Consider the following 21360-nt stretch of genomic DNA (forward strand, 5'->3'; position numbering starts at 1 on the left):
GAGTTGCCTGGCCAAAACACAAAGACAAACACACACACACACACACACACAAACCAACAACCTTCAAATGCCAACAAGGAAGTGACATAATACAAATGAGAGAGGCAGACAGTAAGGTGTTATGGATGAGATGAAATGGTGGGGACTGTGATGAACTGGAGACTCATGCCCTTTCTGAAGAAAAGACTTGGCTTCAGCCCACTGCATTCATAAAGAAATGAGGGCTTTGTGAAACATTCCAGTTTTCTGAGAGCTCTAAAATCCAGATTTTTCACATGACTTTCCTTTTTGTAAATAAAAAGAAGTTGCCTACATCAAATGTTCCTAAGTCAATGGGCTGCCTTTCGCCTATGAGAGTAGAGTGTGTGATCTCTGCTCTGGTGAGGTGTGGTCAGTCTCATGGGCACTGTTCTCCTCTGTTCTCTGTCACTCTGGTATTTAACCTGCAGAGTTTAACAACCAAGCAGCCATTGCAAAACAGGACTGGTACAGCTGTTGTCATCAGGATTTTAATTCTGCAGTATCAGTGAGACAGGCATGTTTAATGATAGAGTTACAATGCTGAAAACAATTTAGACGTCCTCTGTTCCAAAGTCCATCAGTGCCTGACTCACTTCCTTGACATTCCTACCAAACAGATTTTTGGCTTCTGCTTAAACATCTCCACTACCCAACAAGGAAGTCTGTCTCCTCAGAAAATCTGCTACTTTTCCCCTCTGCTCTTAGTCTTCCATAAAAGAAGGTTCTTCATATTAAGTTGAGCTCTGTACTCTTGTTTCTGCTGTCCATTGTTTCTGCCTAGATCATGATACCTAGAACAAAATATTCCTGGAGTGGATGGACAGACATTTACCATCACATTCTGGACAGCGTTTCTGTTCCTGCAGACTAGGGTCACATCAGCATGTTCACAGTCTGTACACTTGCTTCCCTGGCCCTCAGGGACTATAATATGATCTAGCACTGCAAGCGAGCCAACAAAGACCCACAGCAGAGGAGAAGGAAAGCTGTTAACTTGCACCAGTCGCATTTTTTACTTTAATTCCAGTTTAAGGATATATCTATGCCCCACTCTCCTTGTTTCTAATCTAGAGTACACACATTGCTTCCTATAAATAATTAACTCTTTAGTTTAAAAAACACTGATATCCATTTTAGTAACTGGATGGGGTTGCTATCACAGAAAATCAGGAGAGTATATATGGCTAACTTGTTTTATTTTACAGGAAGAAAAATGACAACATTTTAGCTTTGTAATAAAATGAAGAAATATGGCTACATAATGTGTATCGTGAAATGTAGCCAACTTAAGTCCAGTAAATTACATCATCGAGCATAATCATCATAGGATGCTTGTTTTTCTGTCAAAGGGATGAATCCTTTCCAAACGGTAAATGCTTTGGCAGACACATTTTAAAATTATTTTTTAAACAAAAGCATCAAAATTGGGATCCATAAGAATTTTCAAATTCAAATAAAGATGGAATATTTCATTTCCTAAATTTAATTGTGAAATATTATTCCTTTATTTTTGTATCTCATCATATATATTCCTTTATAATCTTCTTAGCTTGTTATAAAGAAACTTAGGAGCCATCCTGATTTCTCCCTTTCTTTCACTCTCACAATCAATTAATCAGCACATCCTTCAACATGCATTCTTAATTATTCTTTTCTCACCCCCAAGTAGATCTTCCCCCAGCCCAAGCCACCATCACCTGACACTGGAACTACTGTAATAGCTTCCTTACTTGGATCACTCCTTCAACAGTCTGCAAGGGAGAGACAGAGTAATCTTTCCCAAAATATTTATCAGATCACATCACTCCAGTGGCTGCCAGTTATGCTTAAAATAAAGTCCAGACTTCTTGCCAGGGCTCACGGATTTGCTTGCTGTCCACTGCTCCATCCTCCTAACATCCATATTATCCCCTCGCTCCAAACCGTACGGGTTCTCTACTGAGGGAAGTATAGCCTCACCCTGCGGGGAAGGGAGGTGCTTGCAAAGTGTGAGGATGTTTTTCTTATTTATTCTTTGTATTTATTTTTTAAGTTTTATTTGAGATATAATTGATATATAACATTGTATCAGTTTTTAGGTATACAACATGATTTGTTATATGGTACATTGCAAAAAGATCACTACAATAAGTCTAGTTAACTCATCTCACATAGTTCTATATTTTTTCTAGTGATGAGAACTAATATCTACTCTCTTAGCAACTTTCAAATATATAAAACAGTAATGTTAACTATAGCCACCAGGCTGTGCAGCAAGAATATTTCTGTAATCACAATGACCTGAGAGTGGGGACACCCTGGCATATTGTGGGTGAGGCCAGGGGTGCCAACATCCTCCAGGAGCCCCAAAGTCCCACAGTGCATAGCACAGTTCTACCCTACAAAGGACTGTTGCACCCAAAATGCCAATAACACCAAGCTCATTCACATCTCAAGGTCTTCACATTTGCATTGTTATCTTCAGCCCAGGACATTGAAATCTTTTCCAGGCTTGCTGTTTCTCATCACCTGAGATGCAATTTCCTTTGAAAGGCCATGTCTGGCCCTCACTTCTGAAATAGCCTCCTCCACCAGTATACCTGGCATAACAATAGTCTTATTATCTCTTTACCCTGCTTTCTTCACTGTTTGGCACACATCATTATGCAAAATTATTTATTTCCTTACTCTTTTATGCTTTTCTGCCCCATTGGTATGTCAAGTCCCTCAGGCAGGAACTTTGTACTCCACAGCACCTAACTGCAATGCCTAGGACATGGCAGGTGCTCAATTGTCATCTGTGAAAAAAATAAATGTCCATAATAATTTTTCCTATTTAGGATCAGGAATGAAAAAAACTTCATTTGGTCCTAAAGGGTCATCTAACCTTCATTTCTAGTTACTTTTTCCTACGTTAAGTTTTCCTTTTTGTAATGGATTCTCAGTCAAAAGTTGGTTTTACATGCCATAATTTTTATTATTACACAAATACAGAGAGGTATCAGTAAGCTTATAATGTCTCAAATCAGCACTTAGCTTGTTCACATGGTGTGAAAGAGAGCTTTCTTATAAATATTTTTGTAAATCTCAGAGTAAATGTGTTACTTCTTCAGTCAATAGGGTCAGGAGTCCAATGGTAGGACTGCTTCTGAGGACAATAAGCACGGTGGTGGTGGTCCCTTTATTTTGAGAGGAGCAACCCCTGAATCCACCAGAATAGAAAATAAGTATCACTTTTGTCAAAAATGCTCACAAACATATATTCAAGACCAAGAAGAGTTGAAAAGTAATGCCAGATAAATGTTTTAAAAATCACACTTCAAGAGCACTAGGCCAAAAATTTAAACCAGCTCTATGAAATGGGCTAAGAGAGAAGTGATAAGTATGGAATTACATCTAGATTTTAAGATATGATTTTACTTAAACATATAGCAATCTGTTAGGATACATAAGAAGAAAGAATATAATTTGATTTCTTTTATGTTCCACACATATACATGTTTAGAGTTATGAGGGTCTCAGTCAGTCAGTCAGTTCAGTCGCTCAGTTGTGTCCGACTCTTAGCGACCCCATGAATCACAGCACGCCAGGCCTCCTTGTCCATCACCAACTCCCGGAGTTCACTCAAACTCATGTCCATCGAGTCAGTGATGCCATCCAGCCACCTCATTCTCTGTCGTCCCTGTCTCCTCCTACCCCCAATCACTCCCAGCATCAGTCTTTTCCAGTGAGTCAACTCGTCGCATGAGGTGGCCAAAGTATTAGGTACTAATGCTAACCAGTGCTTGACTGTTGGGCCCGAATACCACATTCATTTTACATCTTAATACAGACTGCTAAATCACATTCTCAAAGCTCATAGCAATTCATACTCCCACAAACAATGTATAAGAATGCTCACATTTCTACACACTCTGCAATCTGTATGTTATCAATATTTAAAATTTTTGTAAGTCGCTTAGTAAAAAAGTGCAAACTCCCTATTATTTAATTTGCATTAACTGACTACTGACATAGAGCATCTTTTACACATTTATTATCTGCAAACCCTCTTCTGTTTGTCTAGTTACAGTCTTTGCCCTTTTGCTATTATTGCTGTTTTCATTCAACTCAAGGCTACCTCGATATTAGGGGTAATGAGCCTTTGTAAGTCAATCATACTCATTTTTTTCTAGTCTGTTGTCTGTATTGCACTTCTGCTTATGATGCCTATCCACTTTCAGAAAAAATTATATGTAACTGAGTATGTCAGTCTTTCCTTTTGAGCCTAAGATCTATATCTTGCTTAGAAGATTTCTTCCACACAGACATATAAAATTCTGGGAATTTTCTCCTAATTAGAGTTCATTCTTTCATATTCCATTAAATCCTTGATATTCTGGTGTGAAGTTAATGCAAAGGGAGGGGATAAAAGAAAATGAGAAAGAAAAGTATACAAGGAGAAAAAAAGGACTGGAGAAGTCTTATTTTTTTAACATTAAACAGGGAGTTTTAAATGTGATGCTGGATCGCTCAGTTTTTACTCTCCGTATTATTAATATTAGATTATCAAAGGGGAAAACCTCAAATAGTTTTGACTTGAAAACATAATTAAGCTATAAACATAAGGGGAAAAGTACTGATTTATAACTATCTGAACACAAGTAACACTATGAAGTTTTTTTTTAATAAAAAGAGAAACTATTATATTTTTCACACTGTGAAAAATGAAATAATATAAGGTGATAAAAATAAATTTCAGCTTAGGTAATAGTTCATCTGAGTCTTTTTCACAAAAGTTTTAAATTTTACAGGAGCATGATATTATTTATTATTAAAGAGACCAGTTAATTGAGAATTAGTGTAGAAATTTATTTTTCCAATGACTGAGGTAAGAAAATAACTAAGGGCAGAATTTTTGTAGAGCTCCAGGTAATAAATACCATATGCTACTCAAGGCAAAAGTGTTGATGCACTGTTTTCTTCTAAAGGTTCTTGCTTTAATTCCATTTAGCCTCTGAGCGTTCTTACTAAGAAGTCAATTCATTCATGCATTGTGTATTTTTGCATATTATATAAAACTATATATTATAGTATATATGCATATATTATAGTTCTATATTTTATCTAGCATTTTTAATTGTTCCCAGCAGAAGGGTTAGTCGACTACTGTACTATCAGAATCAAAAGTCAAAAGTCACTGTTTTCAAACATAAAGTTAATATTACTGTCCTGCTTTGACACTATCAATGCTTTTCCCATGGTAAATAGATGAAGTTCCTTATCACTCCCACAAGTGACCTGACTCCATTCTAAAGGCATAAAGGAGACTCCCAGAACAGCAGCAAAACGGAGGTTGAAGCTGACTCAATGGCAACTGAGAGAAAAGAGAGGAGGAAAACAGCCATGAGTCCTAAGCAGCAAAGCCAAGGAGCAAGGAAATATTAAGTCTAGTATGAACAGAACTCTAGGTCAAGACCACAGGGCATGAGACTCTCAGAGCCAAGAGAATCAGGAACTAGAGGGAGTGGGAGTGATGAGGGTTCTAAGGGACAGGAGCAGTCCAGCCTCAAGGAAGGCCAGAGGCACTGAGGACCCAGAAAGAAGGGGCAATTAGGCGATCTGTTCACAATGGAGGTAAGACTGAGAAGCTGCCAGTCTCCAGTTGACAGGAGGCCAGGAGGCTAAAACAAACGGGGCACAAGAGCAGCAGAGACGTGAAGACACTCTGTTAGTTGGAGGTACTTCTCACCCTATCACTAAGTCTGGCTCTCGGGGCAAAGCCTTCCCTGCAGAGGTCACAGAGTTAGCCACGCCAAGCCTCGTTACAAGGCCCTCTGTGGTCGGGCCGCAAACCACCTCCCCAGGCTCACCTCCCATCCCTCATCCCATTTCAAATACCACCTGCAACAACACAGATGCTGATGAGCAACAATCTCTCCAATCCTCGATTCTCTGCAGGCTACTGCTTTTTCCTGAATGACTCTGCCCCTTACCTGCCTGGAAAATCCCTCCTCACATGTTCCTCACGCCTCCTCACATGTCCTCCTGATCAGAAAGTTTCCTGATTCCTTTGAGTTTACTGCCCTCCACTCTGGTGGCCTATCAAACACAGCCAAAAAACTATTATTTTTACTAGTTGATTATTATGATGAATTATCATCACAACATCCACCATTTATCAAGTGCTTACTACGCGTCAGGGATTGTATTAAATGCTTTACATGAACTTCTCTTTAACATTCATAGTTAATATCTTCCTCCATTTTACAGGAGGAAAGTGAGATTCATAGAATTTTAAGTATTTGCCTAAGATTACAGAGCTACTAAACAGATTTTAATGCAGTTTGTTCTGACCCCAAAACCTGTGATCTTTCCAATAAAATACCTTAATCATATTTGCTCACGTCTTTCCTTCGAACAACAACTAACTAACTTAAAGACCATGTCTTCCTCATTTTTGGATTAATACACTCAGCAGAAACTTGGCATATAACTGATACTCTCTAAATAATAAATACATGAATGAATGAATGACCAAGTATCCATTCCAGTCCCTCAGGAACTAGAATATCATGGCACAGAACCAGTAATACAATGTAAAACTGTCCTTACATTAGACTAGCAGCTACCAAGTGGCTCAGATGGTCCAGAATAAGGGACAGAGAGTAGAAGAAAGTTAGGTAAAGATTCTGGTTCGAGGAACAAGGCAAGACAACACAGTATCTTTTTTTGGAAGCTGGTTTAATTCGTCAAACAAATGATTATTTTTAAAACAAGGAGAGTCTAGTTCAACTTCTTTTCAAAATAACTACCTTAATTACTTCATCCCTTTTTTTACCCTAAATGAACGCAATACCATAAACATCTCTTAAAAACTTGTTATAGGTAAGGCAGAGAGGAGAATACAACAAATCTCATAAATTACCAGATTAATTTAAATTCCTTTCCCTGAAGGAGGTTACAGTCTCCTTGAATGTACACACAGGTGGGGGGAGGGAAGAGTAGCCCATTCTGACTCTGGTGCTCAAATCCTCCAGAAATTTCCCATATAAATCAGAACAAGTACCAAAGTCCTGGAAATAATTTAAGAGCTGCTGCATCACTGATACCCATTCCTTCTCTGACTTCATCTACTGCTCACACCACTCCCCACCTCCCTCCAGCTCTACACTCTCTTTGGCCATCCCTCTCCAGGCTCCTCTGACCTTTGCCCGCTTCTCATGCCATTTCCCCCTTCCCTGCTCTACTTTTCTCTAAAGCATTTAGGCCTATCTAACGCATCACCGACGCGATGGACATGAGTTTGAGTGAACTCCAGGAGTTGGTGATGGACAGGGAGGCCTGGCGTGCTATGATTCATGGGGTCACAAAGAGTCGGACACGACTGAGCAACTGAACTGAACTGAACATTCTACTTTACTTATTTATTTTGTTTATTGTCTTCCCTTCCATTCTCCCGCAGAATGTAAACTTCATGAGCATGGATATTCCTGTTGGTCTTGTCTCGGCAGCATTCTCAGCACCTAGATCTGTGCTTAACACATAGGAGGTATTAAATATATTGTTACTATAGAAAAGAATGAATGAACCTTAGTCAGCTTTATGCAATGACCTACTTGTTCTTGGTATTTACTTTGGTGTCCACTGTCCACGTTTCTAAATCACATTTAGCATCACAAATTAAAATGCAACATAAAATTTTCTCTTGGAATTGACGATTCTTTTCATTGTCATTTCCTGAAATGCCTTATTGTAACCATTGTCTAAAAATGTAATTGTGGTTGAGATCCTGGTCTCAATTTTAGCAAATAGCTCATATTATCCAAAATGCTTCAATGTGACTTGCAAAGATATATTATCTATTCGGCTAAAGTGAAAAAAGCACATAAAACTTGATTGGAAATAACTGCAGTGATTAAGATAGAGAACCATAGAATTCTTAAAAAAAATGATTCTAGTTCTAAATTATTTTAAAATATTAACAAAAGGGTTATTGCTGTTTAGATCATTAGAACGAAATCATTAAATCATAGTTAATGGTGAATTACCAAGACTAAGAACCTTTATCAACTTAAAATATAAATCAAAGGGCCAAAAATTCAAAAGTATTTATAATTTGTTTTCAAGTGTATTATATCCTTCTTTCTAATGGTTGCTTTTCCTCCTAATTGTATGTCCTTGAGGTTTTGGGCTTAAAGGCTCCATGCATATATCAGCATTAGCAGAAAGAATATCAGATTACAATTTAAAGGGGAGAAAATGGTCATGTATGCCAAAAAGATAGTCTGTAAGACGACATTACTTTCAGCTCATCAAACGAAATCATGTACAAGATTAAACTTATCCTGTCTCCATCTCGTTACCTCACATCGAGATCAACTTCAAAAAATCTTCTAATACTATCTAGAGAACGGCAGTCAGTGAAGCTTATCAACAAGGCACATTCATGCTATAATATAAACCTCTTTCAACTTCAAAAAATTGATGGCTAAGAGCTCTTTAGCAGTGGCATTTGATTCCACATTAGTCTGCAGTGTGCCAGAGAAAAACAAAGACCCATCATTCTGAGCCTTCTATTTACAGACTCAGGCCAAACTGCAAAAAAGATTCTTAAGGAAATTGCTACTGTTATTATGTACTTCCCGTGAATGTAAGCAGGTCTCTTTATTTCAACTCTAAATAGAAAGATAGAAACACAGCAGTTAAATATTACATTTTAGAGTTGTGCTATTTCTCCATAAAATAGTGTTTGAAAACACTAAGCATAACTAAAAGAACAGGAGAGAATAACCCCCGGAAGTTAAAGATCAACCCATCAAAGCAATTCTCTTTATGAATTTGCAAACTTTAAATTAATAAATATTTATGAATTTTCAAAGAAATAGAGAAAAACAACAGAATGGGGAAGACTAGAGATCTCTTCAAGAAAATGGAGATACCAAGGGAATATTTCATGCAAAGATGGGCACAATCAAAGACAGAAATGGTAAGGACCTAACAAAGGCAGGAGAGATTAAGAAGAGGTGGCAAGAATATACAGAGGAACTACACAAAAAAGGTCTTAATGACCCATATAACCACAATGGTGTGGTCACTCAGCTAGAGCCAGATATCCTGGACTGTCAAGTCAAGTGGACCTTAGGAAGGATTACTACGAACAGAGCTAGTGGAGGTGATGCAATTCCAGCTGAGCTATTTCAAATCCTAAAAGATGATGCTGTTATAGTGCTGCACTCAACATACCAGCAAATGTGAAAAACTCAGCAGCGGCCACAGCACTGGAAAAGGTCAGTTTTCATTCCAATCGCAAAGGGCAATGCCAAAGAATGTTCTACAGTACAACTGTGCTCATTTCACATACTAGCAAGGTAATAGTCAAAATCCTTCAAGCTAGGCTTCAACAGTACAAGAACCAAGAACTTCCAGTTGTACAAGGTGGATTTAGAAAAGGCAGAGGAACCAGAGATCAAATTGCCAACATCCACTGGATCATAGAGAAAGCAAGGGAATTCCAAAAACACATCTACTTCTGCTTCATTAACTACACTAAAGCCTTTGACTGTGTGGATCACAACAAACTGTGGAAAGTTCTTAAAGAGATGAGAGCAGCAGATCACCTTACCTGACTCCTGAGAAACTTGTGTGCAGGTCAAGAAGCAACAGTTAGAACCAGATATGGTACAATGGACTGGTTCAAAATTGGGAAAGGAGTATGTCAAGGCTGTATATTTCACCCTGCTTATGTGACCCTTACATGCAGAGTTCAGTTCAGTTCAGTTCAGTCGCTCAGTCGTGTCCGACTCTTTGCGACCCCATGAATCACAGCACGCCAGGCCTCCCTGTCTATCACCAACTCCTGGAGTTCACTCATAAACTCATGTCCATTGAGTCGGTGATGCCATCCAGCCATCTCACTCTCTGTCGTCCCCTTCTCCTCCTGCCCCCAATCTTTCCCAGCATCAGAGTCTTTTCCAGTGAGTCAACTCGTCGCATGAGGTGGCCAAAGTATTGGAGTTTCAGCTTTAGCATCAGTCCCTCCAATGAACACCCAGGACTGATCTCCTTTAGAATGAACTGGTTGGATCTCCTTGCAGTCCAAGGGACTCTCAAGAGTCTTCTCCAAAACCACAGTTTAAAAGCATCAATTCTTCAGCGATCAGCTTTCTTCACAGTCCAACTCTCACATCCATACATGACCACTGGAAAAACCATAGCCTTGACTAGACGGACCTTTGTTGGCAAAGTAATGTCTCTGCACATCATGTGAAATGCTGGGCTGGATGAAGCACAAAATGGAATCAAGATTGCTGGGAGATTCAAAAGGAAGGGGATGTATGTATACCTATGGCTGATTCTTGTTGCGGTTTGCCAGAAAACAACAAAATTCTGAAAGCAATTATCCTTCAATTAAAAAAAAATGATTGCTGGGTGAAATAGCTATCAACAATCTCAGATATGCAGACAATACTACCCTAACGGCAGAAAGTGAAGGGGAACTAAAGAGCCTCTTGATGAAGGTGAAAGAGGAGAGTGAAAACCTGGGTTAAAACTCAACATTCAAAAAAGTAAGATCATGGCATCTGGTCCCATCACTTCATGGCAAATAGATGGGGAAACAATGGAAACAGTGACAGATTTTATTTTGGGGGGCTCCAAAATCACTGCAGATGGTGACTGCAATCACAAAATTAAAAGATGCTTGCTCCCTCGTGGTTCAGACTGTAAAAGCAGCTGCCTACAATGTGGGAGACCCGGGTTCAATCCCTGGGTCAGGAAGATCCCCTGGAGAAGGAAATGGCAACCCACTCCAGTACTCTTGCCTGGAAAATTCCATGGATGGAAGAGCCTGGTGGGCTACAGTCCACAGGGTCCCAAAGAGTCGGACATGACTGAGCAACTTCACCTTCACTGGAAAAAAAACTATTACAAATCTACACAGTGTATTAAAAAGCAGAAACATCACCCTGCCTACAAAAGCTATGGTCTTTCCAGTAGTCATATATGGATGTGAGAGTTAGACCATAAAGAAGGCTGAGCGCCGAAGAATTGATGCTTTTGATTTGTGGTGTTAGAGAAGACTCTTTGAGAGTCTTTTGAACTGCAAAGTGATCAAACTAGTCAATCCTAAATGAAATCAACTCTGAATATTCATTGGAAGGACTGATGCTGAAGCTGAAGCTCCAATACTTTGGCCACTTAATGCAAACAGCCAATTCATTGGAAAAGACCCTGATGCTGGGAAAGATTGAGGGCAGGAAAAAGGGATGACAGAGGATGAGATGGTTGGATGGCATCACCAACTCAATGGACATGAGTTTGAGTAAACTCCAGGAGATAGTGAATGACAGGGAAGCCTGGCATGCTGTAGTCTATGGAATCGCAGAGTTGGACACAACTTAGTGACTGAACAACAACAAAATTTGTAACAGAGCAAGAAAACAGACACAACAAAGGATAACTTTTAAAAGATAACAAATAACTCTTAAAAGAAACTTCACACAAAAGGAGACAAATAACTTTTTAAAAAAACTTTCAGTTCAGTTCAGTTCAGTCGCTCAGTCGTGTCCGACTCTCCGCGACCCCATGAATCACAGCACGCCAGGCCTCCCTGTCCATCACTTTAAAGAACACTGAATGATCAGATATAATACACTTTTAGCACACATCTTAACTGTCTAATGCAATTAAGTTTCTGATGATGTTTGTTGGTTTCTCATGACTTCACTCACAGAAAAAAAGGCTTTCCCGTGTCTTCATTTACAGATATTAGAGAAGTAAAAACACTGTGTGACTGAGGTTTACATACTAGCTCATAACTTTCCAGTTTTTCTTACTAAACACTCACATTTCTACAGAGTCACTTACTCCTAGAGGTGGAAGTTTCTAGGAGAGAGGTTATCAGCCCTGGTTGAACCTATGAGGAGAGTGGGGTTAACAGGCTGAAGCCCCGCTCTACCTCCAATGACTGAACTGGCTCAGATGGGGTCCAGGCAGCAGTAGCTTTACAAATCACCCGCCAACTGATCCTAGTGAGTAGTCTGTCACTTCTTCAAAAAGAAGACCTCAGGGGGTATCTAGGCTCTGTACAAATACTTCCAATGTTGAGCTCCAAAATCTTATTTGAAGAATCTAAAGACAATATACTACTTTATGGATGACTATTTTTCAAATGAATGTTTCTAATTTTCCTTTTTTAACTGAGGTATCATTGATTTACAATATTATATTAGTTCTCAGATGTATAACATAATGAATCAAAATTTTTATATATTATACTCCATTTAAAGTTATAAAATATTGGCTGTAGTCCCTATGTTGTACAATATATTCTTGTAGCTTATTTATTTAATACATAATAGTCTGTATTTCTTAATCCCCTATCCTTGTCTTGCCCCTCTCCACCGGTAACCACTAGTTTGTTTTCTATATCTGGGAGCTTGTTCTGTTTTGATACATTCATTCATTTATTTTTTAGATCCCATATATAAGTGATAATGGGCTTCCCAGGTAGCTTAGTGATAAAGAATCTGCCTGCAATGCAGGAAACGCAGGAGATGCAGGTTTGATCCCTGGGTCAGGAAAATCTCCTGGAGGAGCGCATGGCAACCCGCTCCAGTACTCTTGCCTAGAGAATCCCATGGATAGAGGAACCTGATGGGCTACAGTCCATAGATTTACAAAGAGTCAGACAGGACTGAAACAGCTAAGCATGCACGTATATGTGATAACAGTCTTTGTCTTCCTCTATTTTGGGGGGGGCCACGCCATCTGGCATGTGAGATCTTAGTTCCCTGACCAGGGATTGAAACCAAGCCCCCTGAAGTGGAAGAGCAAAGTCTTAACCACTGGACCACCAGGGAAGTCCCATCTCTGTCTGACATTTCACTAAGCATAATACACTTCAGATCCAGCCATGTGGTTGCAAACAGCAAAATTTTTATCCTTTTTATGGCTAAGTAGTATTCCATTATACCACATCTTCGTTATATGAATGGTTGATTTTACAGGGCAAAGTGACCCACCATTTCCCCTAACAACTACCAGAAGAGTTCCACAATCCTTGTGCTTGTCCCTTTTCCTAAAATTCACTTCCCTCAATCTGTACCTGACTGGCTCATTCTAATCACTCAGATCTGGGCTCAAATGTGGCCCCTGGGAGAGGTTTTTCCTGACCATGTTTTCCCCAGCAAGCCTTCATCTCTTCACTCATGGCATTTCTCACATCTGACATGTGTGTGTGCTTGCTGACTCTCTCCCCATAAGCTTCATTCCCATCTTGCTATCTTCAGAAAGCAGCACAGTGCTGCCAACATAGTAGCCACTGAGTAAAAATTTTTGAATGAATAAATGAAATAGAACAAGAAATAATGGACATGCCTCTGATGAAGCCTGTGTTTTTAAAAAAAGAAGTAATGGACAATCTACAGGAAAAAAAATCCGGTTGGTATAAAAGGTAAAATAGTTGACAATGTAGATTATAAAATACTAGGCCAATAAAAATTACGGATGGTTTTAATTTTCTTCATACTTTTGTGTACTTTATTGTTCTCAATAAAAGTAAATTATCTTTATAATTATAACCAAAGTAGTAGTATAATAAAAGTAATTTTTTTCTGAAAAGTTAAAAACAAAAAAACCTCAAGTATCACAGGGCAAAGATGGGATCACGTAATGAGTCCCAGTTGCTTCTGCATCATCTTGGCTTCTCCCCAGGACCCGGCATGGACAGGATGTAGCCATACTTCAGGATGCAGGACCAGATCTTGCTGGCCCTGGAAACCAGCCACCTATTATGGTGATCCATGTAGCTCCAACACCAGCCAAGAAGACAAGGAATCAAAATCACTGCTAATTCACCCAGAAAACTTTCCATCATTTCCCTCGGTATTATCACACAGGCCTGTCATGGGGCAACCCAACAAATTCCACCAGTTTCTATGACACACACACATGTTTTCTCTCTCACAGACCACCCAAGCTATCCTTAGGGCCAACTCTGGTTACCTCCCCACCCTTCCAGCCTCCAGTGCCAACCACAATCCCTGAGGCTCTCTGGTTTTCTTCCTGAATCAGTCCCATTTGCTTCACACTTGAAACATCAGTGCCTTAAAAATACAGTCCTGCCCTAGAAATACTTCATTTTAAAAGAATATACTATTAAATTTAAATATCAGGTTACAAAGTAATATGTACGGCATTATTCCATTTTTATAAAAACCAAAGAATAACAAAAAACTTGCATATGGAGTCACATGTTTAAAGATATTTAAAACAAGTATAAGAGAATACTCCCCAAAGTGCTAACACAGAGACAGAATTGGGAAGAGAAGAAGGGGAAACTACTTAATGTCCATGCTTTTACTTGACTAGAATCGTTGCCACAAATGGTCATAATTATACAACTATAATTTTAAAAGAGCAGTCAAAATCTTATGGCCAAAAAAAGAAAAAGTGTTAATGCACTCAGTCAGTGAGGGGTATGGTGCTGTTGCTCCTAGCACCCCTAACCCACGAAGTCTACAAGGGCTGGTTTTCCTCACTGGGCCAGCCCAGCTTCTTGCCCACTGTTTATGAGTTGGCACATCTCCTAATTCAGAACGCAATCAGAGTAACTGGTGAAAACATTGTTAAATTATTTGTATATTCCATATTCTGGAAATTAGGACTGAATTAAATGACAACCAACTGCACAAATTATTCATGTTTTATTAAACTAAGAGTTGAGTAATTTAATTTATCAAGCAACTTATGCCTCCCCTCAAGGAAAACATGAATTTTAAAAACTCATATAACTCAGGCATCAACTTTGCCCTCTAAAACTTTCCCCCTAGAACCTTCCTTTGTGAATGAAACCACCTTCTAACCATCCTGGTATTCTCAAACCTACTCTCTTCTTCACTTTCCACAGCCAGTCACATCCAACACCACCTTCCACCCTACACCCCCTTAACAGCCCTCAGCTTTGTCCCCCCTCACACCACTAGCCCTACTGCCTCTGCAGTTCCAATCCACCCTCTGTGACCAACACCATGACCTTCTTAACAACATGCTGACTCAGGTGTTGGAGCCTCTCAGGTAATAAGCTCAAAGAAAGTGGGTTTCTTCCTGAACCAGGTTTCACCACTTCACTTTGTGGCCTTGGGAAGGACCCCTAGCTTCCCTAAGACTAGGTTTTCTCTTTTGTATGATGCAAGCCGTATCCATCTTGTAAAAGGATTGCTGTAAGAATTACAGATAAGGCATGCAAAGTACCTAATCCTAAATGGGGCTGTATACACAGTTCAAGTCTTTATTACTTTAATTATTTTCTTATCTGTAAAAAAAAAAAAAAAGGCAATAAACCTCTGAGTTACTTTGAAGATTAAATAAGATATAAAGCACCAAACAGTTACTGTTTCATTTCCTTTTAATGGTTTCCCATCTCCAAGACAAAATGCGGTCACTGATCCTTTCCCAATTTCATTTTCTGCCACTTCTCCTTCAGCATAATGAATTATTTAACAGTCAGACTCTGCACCTCTTTATACCCTCCTCTCCTTCAAAGCCATGTTTACAGGTAAAATCTTAGGTGAGAGAAAGTCCTTTACTATGTATTTCAACATGCAAGCTAATTATCGTATTTTCAAAACTGGAACGCAATATCTATACAGTACAAGCATATTTAAGGGAAAGACAGGAGAGAATATTTGTAAGTATTAAATTTTGAAAACCATTTTCAAACCATGGCTGCTGTACATGTTCATGCAAATATAATGAATGTGATGAGAGATGATAAAATTTTGCTAAGTGGTATCTGAGAAATAACTTCACTAGAGATGAAATTTTGAGTTGAAACAAAAATTTAAAAATGGTGCAAGTTAGAGAAAAAGTGAAAGTTGCTCAGTCGTGTCCGACTCTTTGCAACCCCAGGGACTATACAGTCCATGGAATTCTCCAGGCCAGAATACTGGAGAGGGTAACCTTTCCCTTCTCCAGGGGATCTTCCCAATCCAGGGATAGAATCCAGGTCTCCCATATTACAGGAAGATTCTTTACCAGGTAAGCCACAAGGGAAGCCTGCAAGTTAGAGAAACTAGGTAAAAAAAAAAGAAATATGATTGAAAGTGTGATTATGTTTGCTTGTTGAGGTTGCTTATAAACACTTTCCAAAAGTATATGTCCACATACTTTAGATGTTTTCATCAACTTGATAATAAATGCAACAATTCAGTTCAGTTCAGTCGCTCAGTTGTGTCCGACTCTTTGCGACCCCATGAATCACAGCATGCCAGGCCTCCCTGTCCATCACCAACTCCCGGAGTTCACTCAAACTCATGTCCATCGAGTCGGTGATGCCATCCAGCCATCTCATTCTCTGTCATCCCCTTCTCCTCCCGCCCCCAATCCTTCCCAGCATCAGAGTCTTTTCCAGTGAGTCAACTTGTTGCATGAAGTGGCCAAAGTATTGGAGTTTCAGCTTTAGCAGTATAACATTTCTTCCTTAAAAACAATAAAACTACTAGCTTAGACAAATACTTGCTCTATGTTTCTTCATAGATTGGAAAATAAACCTGGGTTTCCCCCCCCCATATGATTTTATGATTTAGAATTTACAAAGAGAAGAGAAACTAACAATCTTTCTACGCATAAGAGGCGGAAAAAATGAGTTCTGTTTAAAGATGAACTCAGGTACTTAAATGACTTTCGCCAGGTCCCTAATACGACAATCTCTAAAAACATGTAAGCTCAGTGTTTATTTCTTGAACGATTTAATTAGAATCCTGAAAAAGCATCAAGCTGGCTATACAAGGAAAAGCTGTTCTGTGTCCACAAAGTGCTCCCTCAGCACCTGGTGTCTATCCTTAGTGTCAGGCTGACAAAACGAGGAAATGAGGTAAAGATTCTTAGTAGAGAGTACACTGTAACCTAGCTGCAAAACTTTTCTAAAGTTGTCACATGGACATGTTTTCTAAAATGCGACCAGGAATGCTGAATCATTCCTTTTGAAGAGGATCTTTTAAAACTTCTCTACATTTTAAACATTTTTAAAGCAAAAAAACAAAACTCTTAAAGTTAAATTTTAGGGTTTTTTTTTTTTTTTAATGAATGTTTCATTTTCAAATTATTTTAGAATCATGACTCTTCTTCAAATACTATTTTGTCCTGGGTGACAGGCACAGTGCTCATTTACACACATCCCAAAATAACAATCAGCCAGGCCCTCAGGCCACTGAAAAGCAAGCATTATCCGTGAAATCATAAAGCCATGGTCAAGTATTTTAGTGGACATGTACTTCGTCCAGCTCTCCAAAGATAATGAAAAGGAGAGCAGTATGATGATGTCAGAAGTCATTCTTTTTTCACAGCATTAATACTTTTTTTCTTCAAGTATGTTCTTTTGTAATTACAACAGTCATGTAGGCACAGGGCAGAGCCCTAATGTTATGAAGCCAAGACAAAGCATTCCAGGCTTAGGCAAGAAAGTAACTAGATAAAAATTAATGAATTAATCATTTTGATTCTGCACATCTTCAGCAATACTGCTCACTTGCATTACAGTCAGAGCTGTACACAGCCTGGGAAAGGGGGGCAGCAGCATTGCTGGGTGCTGACTCTTGAAAACAACATGACCTGTAAAGACTGAGCCATGTCGCGACATTGCAAATTACTAATGTCCAACTTGAACTTAGCACAGTATTTTTCTGTTGACTGGTCCAATTACTTTTAAATAAATTATATCTGTTGAAACAGCTTGTAAATAAACCAAAGATTTTATACTTGGCTTTATAGTTTAGTGCAGCAACATAATTTCCTATCTATACCTTCAAATGAACAAAACTTCCTTTTGATAAATCAGAACACTAACAAAATGTGTTTTTCAAAAATGGCTTCTATGTGATATCATCACAGCAATATTTTAGTTTCCACAATTATTTTACATTTACTTTTCAGACAGGAAATATTATTGAGACTGATTTAGCTCATTTAAATAATGCTCCCACTTAAAGGATACATCATGTTAAAAGGGTCAAAATAACAGGTCTCACTATCAAATATGATGATTAATTTTATTACCTTAAAATACACTTTTATATAATTGTATAAGCCAGTTCACTGGGAACTTTAAATTATATTTATGCTAAATGCAAACTCAAAATACATATATAAACAAGTATCATTTGCTGACAAGAATTTTGATAAGTTTTTGTTAATCTCCTGATATACAGAACAAAATACACCTCAATTTTTGTAGCAAAAAAATTGTAATTGGTATTTGCATTATTCTATATTAAGAAAAATGTCACACTATTCTTATAAAACATTTTTTCTCACTTTTCCTACGATGCTGATGAAAGTAATACAGGTAGCTTTTAACACTAGTCACTACCTATACTTCCTCATTTTCTTAGTCTTTCTCTGACACTAACCAATATGGACTGGTGAATGCTTGATAAATTATTCATATATACTTTTCATATATTCATTTATACTCTTTATAAAGTATATATTCTTCCAGTATAAATTTATGCTTTCATAAAATATTTACTGTATGCTCACTATGTGGTGGGCTTTGTGTTAAAGACTTTGGATGCAATATTAATTAAGACAGATTCCTTGCCTAGAGAACACACGATCTAGTAAAGGCAAAAGACAATTGCATTAAAGTTTACTATATATGGTGAATGCAATGACACAGAAAAACCCTAGTAGGGTTATTTGAATCAAGCAGGAAAGATAGTTAACAGTTATATTCCATTTCATTAAGTTAAGTCTACCATCTTTATCAAGGAGGTGATGGCTTAACATTGCCTGGTTTGCACTTCCTTGTCTTGGTAAAACAGTGTTGATAAGTGTAGACAACATCAAAACACCTCTGAAAATTACAATCACTATCCTGTTTCCTGACTTCACCAGGTTTAGATTATTGAATTTAAACGTATCAGGTAAAGACCCAATCTAAGTTGGAAAATACCATTAAATCTAGTTGTAGTTAAGAACAGACATATACTTGGTAAAAACAAAAGACAAAACCAAAAGAACATAAACTAGAAATTTACAGCCTAACACACAAAAAATCAGATTTCCAATTGGGGTTTTTACCATATGTTTATTTTTTTGACATTTAGGCATAAGAATAAAAATAATTTATATCTGAAAGTATAAATGTTTACAATATTATGTATTAAATTAGAAGTCAAGTTGATTAGATATGTCATAGATCATGCTTTTTAAATATAATAATACAAAACAAGATAGCCCCTGAGAAACTGTTTGAGTACACTATAAGAAAAACATGTATGATTAATATTATATACCAGATTAGAATTAACGTTTTAAATGCCAACAGGCACATAAAGACGTGCCACACAGAAAAGCAGTGTGTACATTTTCATTTATGCTACACCTCAGGAATTGAGTAAAACAGACTGAATTTCTTCAACAATATGTATATTCCTCTAAGTCTTTTGATAGGAAATCAAAGTATATTCACTACTTATTTTTTTCCACACATTAGCTAGTCTTTAAAAGAAGCCAATAACAAAAGATTTAAGAGGACAACTGTTATATATACATGGTCCATTTGTGACATTCTGGTTTTATATATACAGTCATTTAAAACAGAAGAGCCTTATTTGAAATGCACCGCTACTCATGCATTTGATATATGCCATTCTTTCAGACCATCTGTAGGCAAGTTAATTTTCCCTGGTCAGGGTGACCTTATAAGACTTTGGGCATGGCCCATCCTCACTTAGAGGGGAAACTGAGGCAGCAGCAATCCCCAGCACTAGAGTTGTTTTTCTCCTGCAGCCAGACAAGAATAACTAAAGCCAAGGAGAAGGAAGAGTGCTCACTCTTTTTCAAATGGGATTGGCGGGGAATTCTCTTAATAACAGTTTCCAGTCTCATCAAGGAGTGATTACATTCAGCAGAAGGCTGAGGTTCTACATCCTTTGAAACTGTAGCTCCTTAACGCAAACCTGATACTCAAAGCCTTTGTGGATCATGGGATTGTCACTGAAACCTGAGCTTAATATAACAGCAGTTTTGAGAAGTTTGATTTATGCATTCCGACCCGGCTGAATGTCGCCTCTGAGTGCTGAGACTTGAGGACTCTTACGAATCTCCCTCCCCCGCAGGCCAAACAGCCATCGCCTCCCAAATTCCAGATTATACATTCATTTCCTGGGCAATTTCCCTCTTGGGGGTAAAACAATGGACTCTTTCAATCTTCTCTTATCTACAAGGGTTCTAAGTGAAGAAAACAGTCCTTTCAATAGCAAGCTTCCCGACTACTTTATTAATGATGAGTGGGCGCCGAGGGTGGGGGGACCAGGCCGAGCGGGGAAGAGGTGACCGGCAACTCACCTCTTTAAGCTGCTCCAGCTCCTGTTTGAGGCTGTCGTATTCAGCCTCCAGCTCATCATACTGCTGTTTGAGGGTCAGCTTCTCTTCCAGTACCACCAGTCCGTATTCGGCCGCCTGGATCTTTTCGTGGGTGGTCTCCGTGAGCTCCTTGGTCAGCCTCTCTATCTCGGTCTTATAATGGTCCACAGTCTGCAATACCTCTTCCGCGGCCATAGCCCCGGTGGATGGAGGTAGGAGGGGGTAACCGGGTGGAGGAGATGGATGCAAAGCAGGCGGGGGAAGGGAGAAGGAACTAAAGAGGGAAGGATGAAAATGGGAAAAGAATTGCCTCTCTGGCAGCCGCAGCTACACTGCCCGAGAACCTGGCGAGAAACGCAACATGGAGAATGCAGGGGAGAGGATCAACGGCGAGGTGGCAGCTGCTGCGGCATGTGTCCTCCGGGCCGGACCCTGCCTGCGGTCAGCAGCGGTGCGGCATGGCCCAGCTGCGGCGGCCGGGGGCGGCAAGGGGCTCCGATTCTGCTTATTCAGAGGCGCGCGGCCGCCATGTCTCGGGGCAGCGTCACTGCAGTCTCCCCAGGTCCCGCGTTCCGGCTCGCCGCGCCCGCCCGCTCCACCTGCTCCCTCCGGCCGCGCTGCAGCCGGTGCGGAATGATGCAGCGCCGGCCCGCTCCCTCCCTGCGCGCTGGCCGGGGCTCCGAGCGGGAGGCGGGGAGGCGGACGGAGTCGGCGCGGGGGGAGGGGGAGGGACCAGACGGAAACCACCGGAGGCGCCTCCCGCCGGGCCGCACCGCGGGTGCCCGGGGCTGAGGCTGAGACGGCTGGACGCGTGCGGGGTGGGACCCCAGCCCGGCCTGGCCCTGCCCGCCCGGCTGGCCGCCGGATGGGTGTCGAGGCCCCGGAGGGTGGCTTAGGCGCCTGGCTCTCGCTGAGACGTGAGCCCAAGCTCAGGAAGCTGCCTGGAATCGGTGCCTTCCTCGAAGAGAGGCAAACGGTAACCAGCGCGCTCGTGCCCGGGGCCTGAGCATC

The 21360-nt window shown here is 39.7% G+C and overlaps 1 protein-coding gene across 4 annotated transcripts in view; it reads right to left on the minus strand.

Moving 5' to 3' along the window:
• The window catches only part of BICD1 (BICD cargo adaptor 1), a 263123-nt gene extending 242566 nt beyond the window's left edge, over positions 1 to 20557 (minus strand). For all 4 annotated transcript variants that reach the window (XM_055394848.2, XM_055394853.2, XM_055394850.2 and 1 more), the window contains exon 1: positions 20332 to 20557. In XM_055394848.2, coding sequence (XP_055250823.1) covers positions 20332 to 20544 — 213 coding nt within the window. In that variant the 5' untranslated portion in view covers positions 20545 to 20557. The remainder of the gene's footprint in view (positions 1 to 20331) is intronic.
• Positions 20558 to 21360: the final 803 nt, after the last annotated feature.

The sequence above is a fragment of the Moschus berezovskii genome, chromosome 6 (genome assembly GCF_049115385.1).
Source record: "Moschus berezovskii isolate FMDL1 chromosome 6, NW_MosBer_1.0, whole genome shotgun sequence".
In the NCBI taxonomy this organism is placed as follows: domain Eukaryota; kingdom Metazoa; phylum Chordata; class Mammalia; order Artiodactyla; family Moschidae; genus Moschus; species Moschus berezovskii.